Genomic DNA, 20550 nt, shown 5'->3' on the forward strand with positions numbered 1-20550 from the left:
GGCAAGGTGGCCTTCTTGGAAGAGGGCCAGGGACTCGAACCCGGTCCGAGATACGCCGCCATGGCGCTCTCTAACCTGGGGATTCCCCTAGCTTGGCCCTGGAACCTTCCCTCCACTCTAGTGAATGGGAGGTACGATTTAGCCGGCGAACGCGCCGCTAAAGGTGCCTCCCATGAGCCCTCGACGTATTTAGCCAACGAAGGCATGGCTGGAGCTAGTGGCTCTGCCGCTCTTCTTGGCCTGGAATAAGGGCCGCCCTCCATTAAATCAACCTCCGGTGCGGAGGGAATAGGGGGCAGCGGTATTTCCAACCATCTGGCAGCTCTCTCAATGAGTCCGGGAAAATCCGTTCTCAGAGACACTGCGGCGAAGGACAGGGCTTCTGATTTCTCAGAGCCCGTGTCATCATCGCCATAGGAACTACAAGCCCTCTCGCTAACCAAAGGAAAGGGGGGCTTGAATGTATGAGGGACGGGGTCTGACTGTTCCATAGGAATGCCAGCCTCCTCCTCATAGTCCCCATCATCTCCTGAGTCTGCGCCATCAGATGATGCCTCTGAAGCAGAGGCTAGGATCGATAGCACGTCCTCTAGAGGAATATCCTCCCTAAAAAACACCCAGCGCTGCTTCTTCTCCTTCATAGAAAGGAGGGCGCAGGAGGCGCAGATAGGGGGACTGCAGACGCCCTCTTTGGCATGCTGGGACCCTAAACACACGAAACATAAGTCGTGGGAGTCGTCGGCCGCCATGGAGGAGCATCTGCATTGAGCTCTGAAAATAGCTTTTGGGGTTGGAAAATCTCCTGGTGTGCTCATTGTTGGACGTCGTCGATGACGTCTCTTCTTGGCTTCTTCAGTCTAGTCCAGTCGCTGAAGATAAAGGGAGACTGATTGAGGGGAGGCATCCCCTCTTATAGGGACACCTGTACTCCTATTGGCTGCAGGTGTGTGCATAATTTTGTCTCAGGCTGATGCTGCCTTAGGGCAGTGGGTAAACCAATAGGAGCAGAGCTCCCCTATGGGGCGGAGCTCCACGATATAGAACTAGATGCCCTCAATCTCACACAAATTATCAAGGAACCTACCAGGTACAACCCTAAATCCGTAAACATGGGCACCCTCATAGATATCATCCTGACTAATTTACCCTCTAAATACACCTCTGCTGTCTTCAACCAGGATCTCAGCGATCACTGCCTCATTGCCTGCGTCCGTAATGGGTCTGCGGTCAAACGACCACCCCTCATCACTGTCAAACGCTCCCTAAAACACTTCAGCGAGCAGGCCTTTCTAATTGACCTGGCCCGGGTATCCTGGATGGATATTGGCAGTCAGTAGAGGATGCCAGGATGTTCTTCAAAAGTGCTTTCCTCTCAATCTTAAATAAGCATGCCCCATTCAAAAAATGCAGAACTAAGAACAGTTATGGCCCCTGGTTCACCCCAGACTTGACTGCCCTTGACAAGCACAAAAACATCCTGAGGCGTACTGCATTAGCATCGAACAGCCCCCGCGATATGCAACTTTTCGGGGAAGTCAGGAACCAATATACACAATCAGTTAGGAAAGCAAAGGCTACCTTTTTCAAACAGAAATGTGCATCCTGTAGCACTAACTCCAAAAAGTTTTGGGACACTGTAAAGTCCATGGAGAATAAGAGCACCTCCTCCCAGCTGCCCACTGCACTGAGGCTAGGAAACACTGTCGCCACCGATAAATCTACGATAATCGAGAACTTCAATAAGCATTTTGCTATGGCTGGCCATGCTTTCCACCTGGCTACCCCTACCCCGGCCACCAGCACTGCAACTTGCCCATGCCCACCCCGCTTCCCCTTCACCCAAATTCAGATAGCTGATGTCCTGAAAGAGCTGCAAAATCTGGACCCCTACAAATCAGCTGGGCTAGACAATCTGGACCCTTTCTTTCTAAAATTAGCAGCCGACATTGTTGCAACCCCTATTACTAGCCTGTTCAACCTCTCTTTCGTATCGTCTGAGATCCCCAGAGATTGGAAAGCTGCCGCGGTCATCCCCCTCTTCAAAGGGGGTGACACTCTAGATCCAAACTGTTACAGACCTATATCCATCCTACCCTGCCTTTCGAAAGTATTTGAAAGCAAAGTTAACAAACAGATCACCGACCATTTCGCATCCCACCATACCTTCTCCGCTATGCAATCTGGTTTCCGAGCTGGTCATGGGTGCACCTCAGCCACGCTCAAGGTCCTAAACGATATTATAACCGTGATCGATAAAAGACAGTACTGTGCAGCTATCTTTATTGACCTGGCCAAGGCTTTTGACTCTGTCAATCACCGCATTCTTATTGGCAGACTAAATAGCCTTGCTTTCTCAAATGACTGCCTCGCCTGGTTCACCAACTACTTCTCAGATAGAGTTCAATGTGTCAAATCGGAGGGCCTGTTGTCTGGACCTCTGGCAGTCTCTATGGGGTGCCACAGGGTTCAATTCTCGGGCCGACTCTATTCTCTGTCTATATCAATGATGTCGCTCTTGCTGCTGGTGACTCTCAGATCCACCTCTACGCAAACGACACCATTTTGTATACACCTGGCCCTTCATTGGACACTGTGTTAACAAACCTCCAAACGAGCTTCAATGCCATACAACACTCCTTCCGTGGCCTCCAACTGCTCTTAAACGCTAGTAAAACTAAATGCATGCTCTTCAAACGAACGCTGCTTGCACCCGCCCACCTGACTAGAATCACTACTCTCGGCGGGTCTGACCTAGAGTATGTCGACAACTACAAATACCTAGGTGTCTGGTTAGACTGTAAACTCTCCTTCCAGACTTACATTAAGCATCTCCAATTAAAAGTTAGATCTAGAATCGGCTTCCTATTTCGCAACAAAGCCTCCTTCACTCATGCTGCCAAACATGCCCTTGTAAATCTGACTATCCTACCGATCCTTGACTTTGGCTGGTAGAGCACGGCGCTTGTAATGCCAAGGTAGTGGGTTCGATCCCCGGGACCACCCATACACAAAAAAATTATGCACGCATGACTGTAAGTCGCTTTGGATAAAAGCGTCTGCTAAATGGCATATTATTATTATTATTATTAAATAGCCTCCAACACTCTACTCAGCAAATTGGATGTAGTCTATCACAGTGCCATCCGATTTGTCACCAAAGCCCCATATACTACCCACCATTGTGACCTGTACGCTCTCGTTGGCTAGCCCTCACTACATATTCGTCGCCAAACCCACTGGCTCCAGGTCATCTATAAATCTCTTCTAGGCAAATCCCCGCCTTATCTTAGCTCATTGGTCACCATAGCAACACCCATCCGTAGTATGCGTTCCAGCAGGTATATCTCACTGGTCATCCCCAAAGCCAACACCTCCTTTGGACGCCATTCCTTCCAGTTCTCTGCTGCAAATGACTGGAACGAACTGCAAAAATCTCTGAAGCTGGTGACACTTATCTCCCTCACTATCTTTAAGCATCAGTTGTCAGAGCAGCTTACCGATCACTGCACCTGTACACAGCCCCTCTGTAATTAGCCCACCCAACTACCTCATCCCCATATTGTTATTTACATTGTTATTTATTTTGCTCATTTGCACCCCAGTATCTCTATTTGCACAGCATCTTCTGCACATCTATCACTCCAGTGTTAATACTAAATTGTAATTTTTTGCACTATGGCCTATTTACTGCCTTACCTCCATAACGTACTACATTTGCACACACTGTATATAGATTTTCTATTGTGTTATTGACTGTACGTTTTGTTTATTCCATATGTAACTCTTTGTTTGTTGTTTTTATCACACTGCTTTGCTTTATGTTGGCCAGGTCGCGGTTAAATAAATAAATCAATAAAAAATAAACATGGGGGAGTGGCATTGTGCCATGAGTTGCTTTATTTGTTTTTTGAAACCATGTTTGCTGTTCACTTGCACTATATAAGATGGAAGGGAGTTCCATGCACTCATGGCTCTGTATAGTACTGTCCGTTTCCTTGAATTTGTTCTGGACCTGGGGACTGTTAAAATACCCCCTGGTGGCATGTCTGGTGGCGTAAGTGCTGTGTGTAAGTTGACTATGCACAATTTTGAATTTCCAACACATTAATGTTTCTTATAAAAACAAGAAGTGACGCAGTCAGTCTTTCCTCAACTCTTAGCCAAGAGGGACTGGCATGCATAGTATTAATATTAGCCCTCTGATTACAATGAAGAGCAAGGTGTGCCGCTCAGTTCTGGGCCAGCTGCAGCTTAACTAGGTCTTTCTTTGCAGCACTTGACCATATGACTGGACAATAATCAAGATAAGATAAAACTAGAGCCTGCAGGACTTGCTTTCTGGAGTGCGGTGTCAAAAAAGCAGATTATTAAGGACAGACCTCTCCCCATCTTTACAACTATTAAATCTATATGTTTTGACCATGACAGTTTACAATGTAAGGTAAAACCATTTAATTTAGTCTCCTCAACTTGTTCAACAGCCACACCATTCATTACCAGATTCAGCTGAGGTCTAGAACTTAGGGAATGATTTGTACCAAATACAATGCTCTTAGTTTTAGAGGTGTTCAGGACCAGTTCATTACTGGAAACCCATTCCAAAAACAGACTGCAAGTCTTTGTTAAGGGTTTCAGTGACTTCATTAGCTGTGGTTGCTGATGCGTATATGGTTGAATCATCAGCATACACGGACACACATGCTTTGTCTAATGCCAGTGGCAGGTCATTGGTAAAAATAGAAAAGAGTAGAGGGCCTAGAGATCTGCCCTGCGGTACACCACACTTTACATGTTTGACATTAGAGAAGGTTCCATTAAAGAAAACCCTCTGAGTTCTATTAGATAGATAGCTCTGAATATGGCAGAGGTTCAAAAGCCATAACACATACGTTTTCTCAACAACAGGTTATGGTCAATAATATCAATGGCTGCACTGACATCTAACAGTACAGCTCCTACAATCTTCTTATTATCCATTTATTTCAACCAATCATCAGTCATTTGTGTCAGTGCAGTACATGTTGAGTGCCCTTCTTTATAAGCATGCTGAAAGTCTGTTGTTAATTTGTTTACAGAGAAATAGCATTGTATTTGGTCAAACACCATTTTTTCCAACAGTTTGCTAAGAGCTGGCAGCAAGCTGATAGGTTTGCTGTTAGAACCAGTAAAGGCCGCTTTACCACTCTTGGGTAGCGGAATGACTTTGGCTTCACTCCAGGCCTGAGGACAAAGATGTTCCTCTACACTCAGATGAAAGATATGACAGATATGAGTGGCTATAGAGTCAGCTACCATCCTCAGTAGCTTTCCATCTAAGTTGTCAATGCCAGGAGGTTTGTCATTATTGATCGATAACAATAATTTTTCCACCTCTCTAACTTTACAAAATTCTAACTTGCAATGCTTTTCTTTCATTATTTGTTTTTTTTATGCATGAGTACGATGGCTCACTGTTCGTTGTTGGCGTTTCCTGCCTAAGTTTGCCCACTTTGCCAATGAAGTAATCATTATAAATAATTGCCAATATCAAATGGTTTTATGATGAATAAGCCATCTGATTCGATGAAAGATGGAGTTGAATTTGTCTTTCTGTCCATAATTTCATTTAAAGTACTCCAAAGTTTTTTTTCTTCCATAAGTCTTTATATCATTGATCTTGGCTTCAGTTTCTTCTTCTTTTTTGTTGAGTTTAGTCACATAATTTCTAAATGTTCAGCAAATCAGCCAGTCAGATGTGCAGCCAGACTTATTAGCCACTCCTTTTGCCCCAGCTCTTTCAACCATACTGTTTTTCAATTCCTCATCAATCCATGGAGCCTTAACAGTTCTAACAGTCAGTTTGTTAACAGGTGCATGTTTATCAATAATTGGAAGAAGCAATTTAATAAATGCATCAAGTGTAGCATCTGGATGCTCCTTATTAATCACATCAGACCAACAAATATTTTTTACATCATCCACATAAGAGTCATAACAAAATCTTTTGTATAATCTCTTACACTGTATACATTATTTTAGGCCTAGCTTTTGGAACTTTGGCTTTCCTGGATAAAGCCACTATATTGTGATTACTGCAACCAATGGGTATGGATACAGCTTTAGAACAAAGTTCTACAGTATTAGTAAAAATGTGATCAATACATGTGGATGATCTTGTTCCTGTAGTGTTTGTAAACACCCTGGTAGGTTGATTAATAACCTGAACCAGAGTACAGGCACTGGTTACATTGAGAAGCTTCCTCTTGAGCGGACAGCTTGATGAAAACCAGTCAAGATTCATACACTATCAAGCATTTCACACATATTATTTAGATACTGACTGTGAGCACTTGGTGGCCTATAGCAACACCCCAAAAGAAAAGGCTTTATATGTGCCAGGTGAACCTGGAAGCACAACACTTCAATAACACTTGACGTAAGATCTTCTCTAAGCATTACAGGGATATGGCTCTGAATTTATACAGTAACAACTCCCCCATTAGCATCCCTGTCTCTTCTATAGATGTTATATACTTGTATTGCTACTGATGTATCATCAAATTAAATATGTAAGTGAGTCTCAGAAATTGCTAATATATGAATGTTATCTGATGCTAGCAAGTTATTAATTTCATTAACCTTATTTCTAAGACTACATACAGTGGATTCGGAAAGTATTCAGACCAGTTCTCTTAATCCATTTTATTCTAAAATGGATTAAATAAAAATGTTTCCTCATCAATCTACACACAATATCCCATAATGACAAAGCAAAAACAGGTTTTTAGAAATTTGTGCAAATTTAGATAAAATAAAAGCCAGAAATACCTTATTTACATAAGTATTCAGACCCTTTGCTATAAGACTCGAAATTGAGCTCAAGTGCATCCTGTTTCCATTGATCATCCTTGAGATGTTTCTACAACTTGATTGGAGTCCACCTGTGGTAAATTCAATTGATTGGACATGACTTGGAAAGGCACACACCTGTCTATATAAGGTACCACAGTTGACAGTGCATGTCAGAGCAAAAACCAAGCCATGAGGTTGAAGAAATTGTCCATAGAGCCAGGCTTGTGTCAAGGCACAGATCTGGGGAAGGGTACCAAAACAATGCTGGAACATTGAAGGTCCCCAAGAAGACTGGCCTCCATCATCCTTAAATGGAGGAAGTTTGGAACCACCAAGACTATTTCTAGAGCTGGCCGCCCGGCCAAACTGAGCAATCGGGGGAAAAAGGCCTTGGTCAGGGAGGTGACCAAGAACCTGATGCTCACTCTGACAGAGCTCCAGAGTTCCTCTGTGGAGATGGGAGAACCTTCCAGAAGGACAACCATCTCTGCAGCACTCCACCAATCAGACCTTTATGGTAGAGTGGACAGACAGAAGCCACTCCTCAGTAAAAGGCACATGACAGCCCGCTTGGAGTTTGCCAAAAGGCACCTAATGGACTCTCAGACCATGAGAAAAAGATTCTCTGGTCTGATGAAACCAAAATTGAACTCTTTGGCCTGAATGCCAAGCGTCACGTCTGGAGGAAACCTGCCACCATCCCTACGGTGAAGCATGGTGGTGGCAGCATCATGCTGTAGGGATGTTATTTAGTGGCAGGGACTGGGAGACTAGTCAGGATCAAGGGAAAGATGAACGGAGCAAAGTACAGAGAAATCCTTGATGAAAACCTGCTCCAGAGTGCTCAGAACCTCAGACTGGGGCGAAGGTTCACCTTCCAACAGGACAACGACCCTAAGCACACAGCTAAGACAACGCAGGAATGGCTTCGGGACAAGTCTCTGAATGTCCTTGAGTGGCCCAGCCAGAGCCCAGACTTGAACCCGATCTAACATCTCTGGAGAGACCTGAAAATAGCTGTGCAGCGACACTCCCCATCCAACCTGACAGAGCTTGAGAGGATCTGCAGAGAAGAATGGGAGAAACTCCCCAAATACAGGTGTGCCAAGCTTGTAGAGTCATACCTAAAAAGACTTGAGGCTGTAATCGCTGCCAAAGGTGCTTCAACAAAGTACTGAGTAAAGGGTCTGAATACTTATGTAAATGTGAAATTTGAGTTTTATATTTGACATTATGGGGTATTGTGTGTAGAGCCTAATAATGATTATAGTATGGTGTCCTTTTTAGAGCCTGATAATAATTATTATAGTAAGGTGTTTTTTTATATACATTAGCAAACATTTCTAAAAGCCTGTTTTTGCTTTGTCATTATGGGATATTGTGTGTAGATTGATGAAGAAAAAAACAATTTAATCAATTTTAGAATAAGGCTGTAACGTAACAAAATGTGGAAAAAGTCAAGGGGTCTGAATACTTTCCGAATGCACTGTATATTAATATGGGCTATTTCCAGCCCTTTCCTGGGTAGCTTATCAGAGATAGACATAATATGTAAAACAGCAAACAAAGCAAGTGAAAATAATATACATTCAGCAGTCCATTAATCAGTTGGTGTGTGTATGTGCTGCGGGGTTGAAGCTACGAACAATAGGCTTGGCTCTCTCAATGTAATGTCTATACTAAAAGGCATATCATGAAAATACATCCTCTCATCACATATGCCTACACCTCTAGATTTCAAAGTGCAAAAACATGCAGAGAGATGAGTGTCTTGTTAACAGTAGATCAAGTTGGCAGAGTTGCTGAGTGAGAGAGAGAGAGAGGGATCCAGCTCAGTGATCAAATCAAATCAAATTTTATTGGTCACATGCGCCGAATACAACAGGTGCAGACATTACAGTGAAATGCTTACTTACAGCCCTTAACCAACAGTGCATTTATTTCAAACAAAAAAAAGTAAAAATAAAACAACAACAAAAAAAAGTGTTGAGAAAAGAAGTAAGCAGAAGTAAAATAAAGTGACAGTAGGGAGGCTATATATACAGGGGGGTACCGTTGCAGAGTCAATGTGCGGGGGCACCGGCTAGTTGAGGTAGTTGAGGTAATATGTACATGCGGGTAGAGTTAAAGTGACTATGCATAAATACTTAACAGAGTAGCAGCAGCGTAAAAAGGATGGGGTGGGGGGGCAGTGCAAATAGTCCGGGTAGCCATGATTAGCTGTTCAGGAGTCTTATGGCTTGGGGGTAGAAGCTGTTGAGAAGTCTTTTGGACCTAGACTTGGCACTCCGGTACCGCTTGCCGTGCGGTAGCAGAGAGAACAGTCTATGACTAGGGTGGCTGGAGTATTTGACAATTTTGAGGGCCTTCCTCTGACACCGCCTTGTATAGAGGTCCTGGATGGCAGGAAGCTTTGCCCCAGTGATGTACTGGGCCGTACGCACTACCCTCTGTAGTGCCTTGCGGTCGGAGGCCAAGCAGTTGCCATACCAGGCGGTGATGCAACCAGTCAGGATGCTCTCGATGGTGCAGCTGTAGAATTTTTTGAGGATCTGAGGACCCATGCCAAATCTTTTCAGTCTCCTGAGGGGGAATAGGCTTTGTCGTGTCCTCTTCACGACTGTCTTGGTGTGTTTGGACCATGATAGTTCGTTGGTGATGTGGACACCAAGGAACTTGAAGCTCTCAACCTGTTCCACTACAGCCCCGTCGATGAGAATGGGGGCGTGCTCAGTCCTCTTTTTTTTCCTGTAGTCCACAATCATCTCCTTTGTCTTGGTCACGTTGAGGGAGAGGTTGTTGTCCTGGCACCACACGGCCAGATCTCTGACCTCCTCCCTATAGGCTGTCTCATCGTTGTCGGTGATCAGGCCTACCACTGTTGTGTCGTCGGCAAACTTAATGATGGTGTTGGAGTCGTGCCTGGCCATGCAGTCATGGGTGAACAGAGAGTACAGGAGGGGACTGAGCACGCACCCCTGAGGGGCCCCTGTGTTGAGGATCAGTGTGGCAGATGTGTTGTTACCTACCCTTACCACCTGGGGGCGGCCCGTCAGGAAGTCCAGGATCCAGTTGCAGAGGGAGGTGTTTAGTCCCAGGATCCTTAGCTTAGTGATGAGCTTAGAGGGCACTATGGTGTTGAATGCTGAGCTGTAGTCAATGAATAGCATTCTCACGTAGGTGTTCCTCTTGTCCAGGTGGGAAAGGGCAGTGTGGAGTGCAATAGAGATTGCATCATCTGTGGATCTGTTGGGGCGGTATGCAAATTGGAGTGGGTCTAGGGTTTCTGGGATAATGCTGTTGATGTGAGCCATGACCAGCCTTTCAAAGCACTTCATGGCTACAGACGTCAGTGCTACTGATTGACAGAGACAGGCTTCTAGGCCTACCCCAACAGCTGATTTTCTAGAATGGAGAGAACATCAGTGGATGGGATGGTGTGAATACAGTACAGAGATTATATATACAGGCGAGAACATATGTCCCACTCTGTTGGTGTTGATGAAAGGGTGAAAGGGAGGTGAGACAGGAGCTGAGGGCGTGGGGGACAGGGGAACTTTAGCTTCAGCTCTAACGGTTGGACTTCACGGTCTACTGTATTGTGGATGAGCACATTTACTAATGCTGCATGAGTAAGAGGTGACCTCAAAAATAACAGAAAGAACCATGGCGAAATGTGGAAGTAAATCCAGAGTGGAAACCTAGTCAAGGTCAGGATTAAAATATTTTTCAGCTGCAGAAAACAGCAATATTTGTGGATACTGTAACTGTGTTGGCTACAGGAGGTGAACAACTGGATGTTACAGTATACATTCAAATAAGTTAGTTTCTGAAACGTAGGACACCTGCCACTTTATTCAAGTAATCTACACAAAAAGAGTTGAATGTCAAAAACCTGTAGAGGATTGCATCTTGATTGAATTACCAAACCTTTGGACTGATTCCATGGAAATTGATTTACATCAACTGCAGGTCTTGGTCTTGGATTATAACATGCAGGATTGGTCACTCCCAGTAGCATAGTAAACAATACAGGAACAACAACCTACAGGATCATTGGATACACAAATAAACTATAGGGTGTGGTTTTGTACCCAGAGGAAGAGGCTTATTTCCTGTCTCAGTTGAGGCCAGATTCAGTCAGCTGAGATGTTTCTCAATACCTTTCTGGTGGTCTTGACTGACCAGGCCGCCGGACTCATGGGAAGTTCCAATTTCCGTCACCATTTTCACCTATTGTTGTCATGCCTGATCGTGTTTGGACCTGCCCTGAGCATGTGGGTCTCCTAACACAGTATCTTCGCCAAAAGGACTCATTTTCTTTACAGGTGAGAACTTAGATGGGCTCAAACAATAATGCATAATTGCCTTATTGTTGGTTTCAAGGCCTTTTTCTCAAGTATGTCCAGTCTGTTTGCATCCACATATTCTAAACCAATCAGCATCCAGCGCTGAATTAAAACCATGTTCCAATCATCTTGTCATTTGTTCATGATTGAGAGTGTTCCTGCGCTCAGGCTGGGGATTGACCTGCATCTTCGTTGGCTCCTTCGTCTTCCTCCTCTCCTTCTAAATGCGCAGATCCCTCGCTGCAACACCTCTCTTGGCTGGTGGTGTCAGGTGTGCTGTGGGTGGGGTTCCGGAAGCTCCTGGATGTCTTTGAGAACACCACTGGGAGCTGCTACGAGCCCCTCAGCGCTGTAGATGGCCAGCCCATGGTGGACGGGCAGCCCTTCATACTACTACGGGAGGGGGGCGTGCAAGCAGTTGTGTGTGGGAAATGGCATGCTGTGGCACGGCTGAGGTCTCTGAGCACATCTTCTTGCTGTATCTATGCTTGTGGCTGAGGAGGCGGCCGTTTTCGGGCTCTACCTGACTCTGGGCGGGCCTTCTTGTTCTGTCATCCTGCTGGACCTCTGGGTGTTCTTGCTTCTCTGCCTGCTGGCCTACTTCCCCACATAGATTCTAGGAGGGGCCCTGGGGTTCCTCAGCTGGAGGGGTCTGTATCAGGGCTGGTACTGCCTCGGACCCAGGTGGTATTGCCCTGGACGACCAGGGGTGGGACTCTTAACCAAGAAAGAGGAGGGTTAAGCCTGAGTGAAAGAGGGGGAGAAATGGTTGTAGCCATACGCACATCTCATAAAACATAAGTGTTGGCCTAATGATTTTCCTTTGTCCTTTCATGTAATAGTGAGGCTAATTAAACCATCAACAGAATTTCAAGTCCTTTTTTAAACTGCTTTCAACGGTCATCTACTTATTGTACTTGAGAAGACATTTGTGAACTTGTCTACAAGCGGTTTTATGATAATTGAAAGGCTTCATATAATTGATTGGGAGTCTTTCAAACCTGAACATATAGCACTGATTGAACATGTTAAACTTTGCATAAGCACCACTGTTCTGTGTCACATAATTGGATAATACATAGCAAACATAACTTCAACGTCCTGTTTTTCCCCAAGTCAGCTTTAATAATATAATTATTCCAAAAGCTCCAGGCACAAAAAAGTCTAAGACAAATAGAGAAACTGTATATCATGAGAATGAAAGGTGAATTCACATTTTTTAAAAGGGGCAATATTTAACTCTTTGGCCGTCACGACCAAATTCACATAGAAATGTGAGTTATATATCTATCACAAATTTAAAGCAAGTCTAAAGAGTAGATGCTTCACCTTCTTAAGTTTAGTTTTTGCATTTTTACTTTCAGGTAGGTACACCAGCTTCGAACAGATTATTGAAAATATATTTCACAGCGGGTTATATGGGCGAACTATTAGAAGTTTAGCAACCGATTGCTGTATATTGCACCTTTAAAAAGAACCCCATAGATTTCAAGCACAAGTAAAAGGTGTGATGCACACTGTTGAAAGACAAGCTTAAATGGAAGTTTTTAATTTGTGAAAAATAAAGTGAGTCACACCTAAATGTTTTTCTTTCTTCCTGAAGATAAGATGGTACCAAAAATGGTGTTAAATACAAACAAATCAGGTCTGGGAGATTGATTACTTCATTTAAATCAACTTAAAAACAAATTAAATGGAAGAACGCAGTTTCTGAAAAAATAACAAATGCACTGCCAGAAAGACTTAGCTAGCATTTAGAAGGAAAATGTAGTGCACAGCGAAAAATAAAAACATTCCTTCCATTAAAAAAAAAAAAAAAAAAAAAAAAAAAAAAAAGGACAGGGAAGGATGTAGACAATATATACAAATGGCAAATGCTGTAGCGCAGAAACATGCTGCGTGTCTACCGGTGATAAAAAAAACTGACATTTTCTGTGCGACTTTGCTCTTTTGGAGAAGATACATTTCATACTAAATTCATAGGACAAGTTGAAACAGATCAGGAACTGGAAAAAGGCGAGATTTTTGAAGTGATGGTATCCAGTGGCTGCCAGTGACAGTTCATGAGTGAATCGTAGAGCTCCTCACTCCTTTCCATGTATTCAGTGTTCAGTGCATCCACATCCAGCTGAGGGTTGGGGTCTGGCAGGGAAGAGAATAAAGAATTAGCCAACAAGCCAAGGCATTAGTCACAGCAGTGGTCTCCAAGGCATTCCTTGTCGATCACCAAACATTTCTGTAAAAAAAAAAAAAAGTCCTAGTATTTGTTTCGCGCTGTTGGCGGTAGGTGCATTTCATTCAGCAGCCCTAGTGCCAGGAAGGCAGTGTTCCCATTTTGAACCATTTCATGTGTCTGAAAGTAGAACTCCGCCTACCCGGCAGGCCCAGAGAGCAAATCAAGTACACCTATAGGCCTACCGCTGGCCAATCAGATCACCGTGTCTGCACAGTTTCCTCGAGCCATAGACTGTAAAAAGAAGCCTCGAACGCACAGCAAAGTTGATATCGTGAGATATAACAAAAAACTTTTAAAAGCTTGACTAGAGAGACTCAATGAATGTGTAAGTTCATGGTTAAGTTGTTATTCAGCACAGTCAACACTTTTATAAGCCATAAAATGCACGTTCTCCCTACTTCCACTCACGTTACAACCAGCCCTGCAGCTGCAATAAGTAAGTATAGCAAAGTGTTCCAATAAGCTTGCATTATTATTAGCGGTTTGTCTCATTTAATATCGAGGAATATTTCACTTTCTCTGGTCATAGGAGTAACAACATGAATTGGTGCATGAGGCAGAAATAATGCAATGCGACTTGAATTTTGCCATCAGCTGGAAGACTGCCACCTTTTCTCAGCGGAGGGAGAGCTGGTGAGTCGGGTGAGAGGCAGCCTCATCGCTGCTCCCTTCCCTCAGACTGACCAATTATTATTACCAGTGTGATCATATACCTAACATTTTAAAATATAATTTCAAAATGGTCTGAGAAGAACAACATTGGCAGGGCAATTCAAGCATAGCCAATATGCAGTAATAATGTATTGCGCCTATAGCTCCCGAGTGCATCTCAATGCTTGAGGCGTCACTACAGACCCCCTGGTTCGATTCCAGGCTGTATCACAACCGGCCGTGATTGGGAGTCCCATAGGGCGGTGCACAATTGGCCCAGCGTCGTCCGGGTTTGGCTGGTGTAGGCCATCATTGTAAATAAGAATTTGTCCTTAACTGACTTGCCTAGTTAAATAAAGGTTAAAAAAACAATAACAAAAAATAGCCTACTGCACAAACCTCATTGCTACAGATCTGTCTTTAATTGGTTAATGTTGCATAGGCTTTATCTGAGTGGTAGAGCTCGGCTTGCATTTTGACTCAGAAAGTGATCTTGACTGGTTGGTGACCAATGTTTTACAGGGTCAATGCAACAGTCAGGCAATGGTAACAATACATTTAAAAGGAAGTACAACAAAGACCTTATCTGCAGCACATTGTATTTTCCTTTAGTACATGTAATAGGATAGTGAGGAGTTACCTTCTGCTGCCTCTTCTTCAGGCTCATCTGTGGGCTCCTGTGTTTGCTAACGGGAAAAACAAGACAACTGAAATGAATAATTGTGAACCCTTTTGGACATATCATTACATTAAGGGGTAAGTTATGGAGAATTATGAGGGGAAAGATCCCAGGAGCTTGTCAGTAAGCCTTACCTCGGAGGAAGTCTGCATGTCTGTGGGCATGGGAGGCATGCCAATGGGAGGTGGGGGTCCCATCATCCCATGGGGGCCTGGAGGGGGGTACCCCCCATAGGGACCGTAGCCACCGTAGTTGTAGCTGTTGTACTGGTCATAGCCCCAATGAGGGTAGTAGCTCTGGTTGGGTTGTTGATAGTACGGCTGTTGGTAATTGTTGTGGTAGGAGTTCTGGTTCTGGTTGTTATAGCTGTTCATTTTATGGCTAAAAAGCAAGGAAACATGGGGGCGGGGGGGGGATTATGTTAAATTCAGCGGATGTCAAGTTAGGAGGACAATCATGCATACGAGATCAACTTTCAACCAAGAGTGACCAGCATGACACTAATCAAACCTAATGTTGTATAATTTCCACGGTAATAGAACCATACCTCTTGTTTACAGCTATGCTGATCCTGATTGGTTTAGTCCCCAGGCCTGAGGCGTTCTGACACTCATCGATGGCTTTCTTCTGTTCGTTCTCGTCCCCAAACTTGATGAAGCCATAACCTCTGCGAGACCAAGCACAACGCTAAAACCCTGAGCACACATTCTCTCCGGGCTCACCGTATCATGCTAATCAAACACGTAATTAATTAGAAAACAAAAATGGTATGGTAGAACTGAAACTTGTTGTTTTACTTTTAATATGAAGTAGCATCACTTCAATTGTGAGTTGCTCTTGCTTACCCTATATGGGGAAAACAATAGTTTTAGCATAAATGTCAGAAACAAACCTTTTCCAGTATTTTGGGGAAAATATACCAGTGGTAAAGAGTGGTGAAGATACGCAAGACACAAATATGTCTACACACAATCCAATTAAATAAAGATATATTGTTAAAATGTCATGCGATTTTACAAGGAATTTAAATGTAATGAAACGTCAGATTAATCCATCTGAAGCAGAAATTACATTCAAATTGTGTTCAAATCAGGTGGTGCATTACTGGCATCACCAAATAACATGACTATGTCTGTTCAGTGTTCATACCTGGAGTTACCGTACTGATCAGAGACCACTTTGCCTCCTTTGCAGGAAGGGTACTTCTTCAGGAAGAACTGATGGAGTTGGTAGTCATCCACCTCTGAAGACAGATCTCCGACAAAGACTGAAAATTCCAGGCTGAGAGGAGGCATGAGAGGGACGGAGCGAGAGAGATTACTAAGGTGTGCTAAGTTACCAACATCATACCGTCTAGCGGTTTCTTTTTTCACAATCTATTTTTCTGTAGGTGGAAAATATCACAGTGAAGTGTACATAATAAACACGTTACTGCAGGTTCCAACAACAGAGGCATGCCTCAAAATGAGGAAGAAAGTTAAACAGCTTACCCAGCTTCTGGCCGTTTCCCATAAGTTGCATAGTTTAACTTAAACTTTCTGGGCTGTACAGGAAGAAAGAACAAGCAGTCAAGCACCTTCAAAGACAAATGCGTATAGTAAGGACATATATTGCTAGAAAATAAAGAGTATATTAGAGAAGAACATTTTATTTGGTTTACATACCTCCACCACCCAGTACAGGCTTTATCCCATTCGTCAGTTAGTTCCTAACAGAGTTTATTCACCAGCTTCAAACAAAGTAAATTTACAAACAGCCTCAACCACCTTCATCAGGAAGAAAACGGAGCTCAGTAACTTGGCTGTCATGTAAATTTGAGATATTCTGTTCCATCAACCTCAAATTAAGGTGGGGGCCAATGCTAGTGAAGCTCCGCTATCCACAACACATTTTGAAAAAAGTATCAAACTAAAACGAGAGGGTGGTTGTCCACTAATACATCAGTAAGTTGTTTAAATGAACTATGAATATTAGAAATGTCAAGCTTATAATGAGTGCTCACCGGATTTGATCCAGGAACTAGCTTCCCATTCAGTCTGTGAACGCATCGGTCAACGCTGGCTTCGTCTGCCATTTCCACAAAGCAATAGCCTGCCGATCCTCTGTAGAACAAGAGATTGTATTAGTGACAACAACGTGATACAACCACATTTTTGAAACAGGACACAATTTCCCACAAATACTGTATTTTGGAATTTCAGTATCAATTCACAGCGCTGTGGTAATTAAACCAATTACTTCACTGAAATTACACCAGGTGGTTCTAGAACAAGTGATGTTTTAGGTTAGATATTGTTGCTGATGGGGTCCTATTATATTGTATTTTGAACACTGACAGATGCTAATTTGGGCATGTAGTGGCTTGATCTATATACAATGACACAGTGTGCATTACAAACTGGTCAGTGGCCTACTTTCAAAGAAGGAAACAAAAGCTAAACACTAGCCCATTCATATACGCTAACTACCTTTAGCGCCTATTGATGAAGGCATCTTCTTTCCGGGGGACTTTTATTAAGCACCCCAACACTTGCTCTAAACATTAAAGGGTAGGAAGCATGAGTTTTTACTCACCAAAGTAACAACACAGTGTGGTCAAAGACTTAGTAACAATCTGGTTATATTTCTGAACTTATTTCAGGATATCTTCGGAACTACCCACAATGAACCATTTCTCGACGTTAGCTGTGCTACCGAGTTAATATGCTAGCTCAAGCTGGCTAACGTTAGCCACACCTCATGCTCTTCACAGACTTCTTATCTAGTGGGAACGTGTTAGCATTGCAGGCTCTGGTGCCTTATTGTTGTGGGCTCAAAACCAAAGAGAAAATCATACCTGCTTGCTCTAATTGTGTAACGGTGGTACCTCATCTATTCTCCTTTTTGTTTCGTCAACTTTTCGGCTGAAAACCCCATGGAGAGAAGGGTTTTCGAGAGCTAGCTAAAAACATGATATCACTCACTACATTAAACACGTCTGTGATTAACATACCCCGTTACTCTGTGGGTAATGATCTTAACGCCATACGCCGTCTCGCCCATAGTGCTGAAGGCCTGTTTGATAAAATTCTCATCCATGTATGGGTCCAGCTATAAAGAAGATCAAAAAGATGATTGAGTACAGTTGTCTGTAAGATATACAGTTAAGCAATAATGCCCGAGGGGGTGTGGTATATGGCCAATATACCAGGGCTAAGGGCTGTTCTTATGCGCAACGCAGAATGCTTGGACACAGCCCTTAGCAGTGGTATATTGGCCATATATCTATAAGCCTTATTGCTATTATAAACTGGTTACCAACATAATTAGAGCAGTAAAATGAAATGTTTTGTCATACCCATTGCAATTATAAACTGGGTGGTTCAAGCCCTGAATGCTGATTGGCTGAAAGCCGTGGTATATCAGACCTTATACCACGGGAATGACAAAACATTTATTTGTACTGCTCTAATTACATTGGTAACCAGTTTATAATAGCAATAAGGCACCTCAGGGGTTTGTGATATATGGCCAATATACCACGACTAAGCCAGGGCTTTGTCCAGGCACTCCAGAGTTGCGCTGTGACTAAGAACAGCCTTTAGCCGTGGTATATTGGCAATATACTACACCTCCTCAGGCCTTATTGCTTAAATATTCTATTCATATCCATGAAATATAAAAACTCAAACCAGGAAATTGAGATTAATGTAGAGAATACTGGTAGATTATAGTGATAGACCTAGCTAGCCAAATGACACTAGTTTTGTCCAATCTTGATTATTGTCCAGTCGTGTGGTCCAGTGCTGCAAGGAAAGACCTAGTTAAGCTGCAGTTGGCCCAAAACAGAGCGGCACGTCTTGCTCTTCATTGTAATCAGAGGGCTGATATAAATACTATGCATGCCAGTCTCTCTTGTCTAAGAGTTGAGGAGAGACTGACTGCATCACTTCTTTTGATAAGAAACATGAATGTGTTGAAAATCCCAAATTGTTTGCATAGTGAATTTACACACAGCTCTAACACACACTTACCCCACCAGACATGCCACCAGGGGTCTTTTCATAGTGCCCAAATCCAGAACAAATTAAAGCATACAGTATTATATAGAGCCATTATTGCATGGAACTCTGTTCCATCTCATATTGCTCAAAAACAGCAAACCTGGTTTCAAAAAAACAGATAATGCACACCTCAAGGCACAACCCCTCTCCCCTATTTGACCTAGATAGTTTGTATGTATTGATATGTAGGCTAAGTGTGCCTTTAAAAATGGTTTTATGTAGTTCTGTCCTTGAGCTATTCTTGTCTATTAATGTTCTGTATTATGTCATGTTTCATGTGGACCCCAGGAAGAGTAGCTGCTGCTGCTTTTGCAACAGCTAATTGGGATCCTAATAAACCACCAAACAAAAAAATAATGTGGCCAAAGAATGACATTCAACAAATGTTTACCCACATTTCTACCTGGGCCCAGGAGTGGCTGTTATTAGGTACTAGTAGTACTAAGTACTAGTAGACTATTACAAGGCGCTGCCATAGTTACTACTAGGCCCAACCAGGGCAGCGTCACCATAACTTACTAGCAAGCGAACGTTAACCAAACTGTCGGGAACGTTAACGTTACTTTAGAGAAGTAAACACTGCGTATACATCATTGACTGTATTTCTTATCCTGTTTTTAAAATAACACCATACACATTACCTAACAACAATTGTTTGGGGAAACTTATCTAACGTTAGCTAACTAGTAAATTACGTTGCTAAAATAGCTAAGTTAGCTAACTAACAAAAAACAATTGTCTGTGCTAAAACGTTTGTTACCAGTAACGTTAGTGCAAAATGATTAAAACAGAGCGAACATACATCCCCCATCCAAAGGCTTGTCATTCTGTTGAACATCTTGGTGGTTTATTGTCGGAGGGTCTCCAATAAATACGAATATGTAGCTAGCTACGTTTACGAATGGCTGGCAATTGACTTGCTAGCTCTTCCTCCCGAAACTGCTGTTGCAAAGGGCTGCGTAGTGAAATGATGTGACGTCGAAGACCACGCCTCCGGAAATTCCAATAATTGGACAAAGACAAATTAAAGACAAATCTAGCATTTATTTCCTCATTACTAGCTAGGTTTGCATCCAATTGCGACATATTTTAATGCGAATTCTCTAACATCCGCCTAAAGAAAATATGTGCATTTTACTCACCAGTGTTGTTTCCACAAACGGACTTGTTTTGGATACAAATCGTGATGACATTGTGCACACAAATTGTAGTTTTTCAAGTTTTCATGTACCGAATTAAAATCGAGAGTTCAATGTGTTTCTATCGCATTTTCAACAATACCGATATAGTTTTGTCACAAACACTGTTGGGTAACAGTGTTCATCAATGAGCTTGACGCCTTGATAAGTTCCTTTCCTGAGGATGGCTCACCCCTCACAGTTTTGGGGGATTTCAACCTCCCTACGTCTACATTTGACTAATTTCTCTCTGCCTCCTTCTTTCCACTCCTCTCCTCTTTTGACCTCACCCTCTCACCGTCCCCCCCTACTCACAAGGCAGGCAATACGCTTGACCTCATCTTTACTAGATGCTGCTCTTCTACTAATCTCACTGCAACTCCCCTCCATGTCTCCGACCACTACTTTGTATCCTTTTCTCTCTCGCTCTCCTCCTACACTACTCACTCTGCCCCTACACAGATGGTAATGCGCCGCCACAACCTTCGCTCTCTCTCTCCCACTACTCTCTCCTCTTCCATCCTATCATCTCTTCCCTCTGCTCAATCCTTCTCCCTCCAATCTCCTGATTCTGCCTCCTCAA

General features: G+C 43.1%; 1 protein-coding gene and 1 pseudogene across 1 annotated transcript; one reads left to right on the plus strand and one right to left on the minus strand.

Annotated features, from left to right (window-relative positions):
• Nucleotides 1-10748: 10748 nt before the first annotated feature.
• Nucleotides 10749-11922, plus strand: LOC121534437 (annotated as a pseudogene).
• A 359-nt stretch (nt 11923-12281) lies between these two features.
• Nucleotides 12282-19742, minus strand: LOC121535282 (tRNA selenocysteine 1-associated protein 1-like). The gene is made up of 9 exons (XM_041842178.2): nt 19592-19742; nt 17739-17836; nt 16749-16848; nt 16237-16289; nt 15896-16027; nt 15294-15413; nt 14881-15127; nt 14708-14753; nt 12282-13322 (listed from the first exon to the last, which is right to left on the minus strand). The coding sequence occupies exons 1-9, from the start codon at nt 19625-19627 to the stop codon at nt 13180-13182; spliced, it is 975 nt and encodes a 324-aa protein (XP_041698112.1). The 5' UTR covers nt 19628-19742; the 3' UTR covers nt 12282-13179.
• Nucleotides 19743-20550: the final 808 nt, after the last annotated feature.

Source organism: Coregonus clupeaformis, chromosome 21 (genome assembly GCF_020615455.1).
Source record: "Coregonus clupeaformis isolate EN_2021a chromosome 21, ASM2061545v1, whole genome shotgun sequence".
Taxonomy (NCBI): domain Eukaryota; kingdom Metazoa; phylum Chordata; class Actinopteri; order Salmoniformes; family Salmonidae; genus Coregonus; species Coregonus clupeaformis.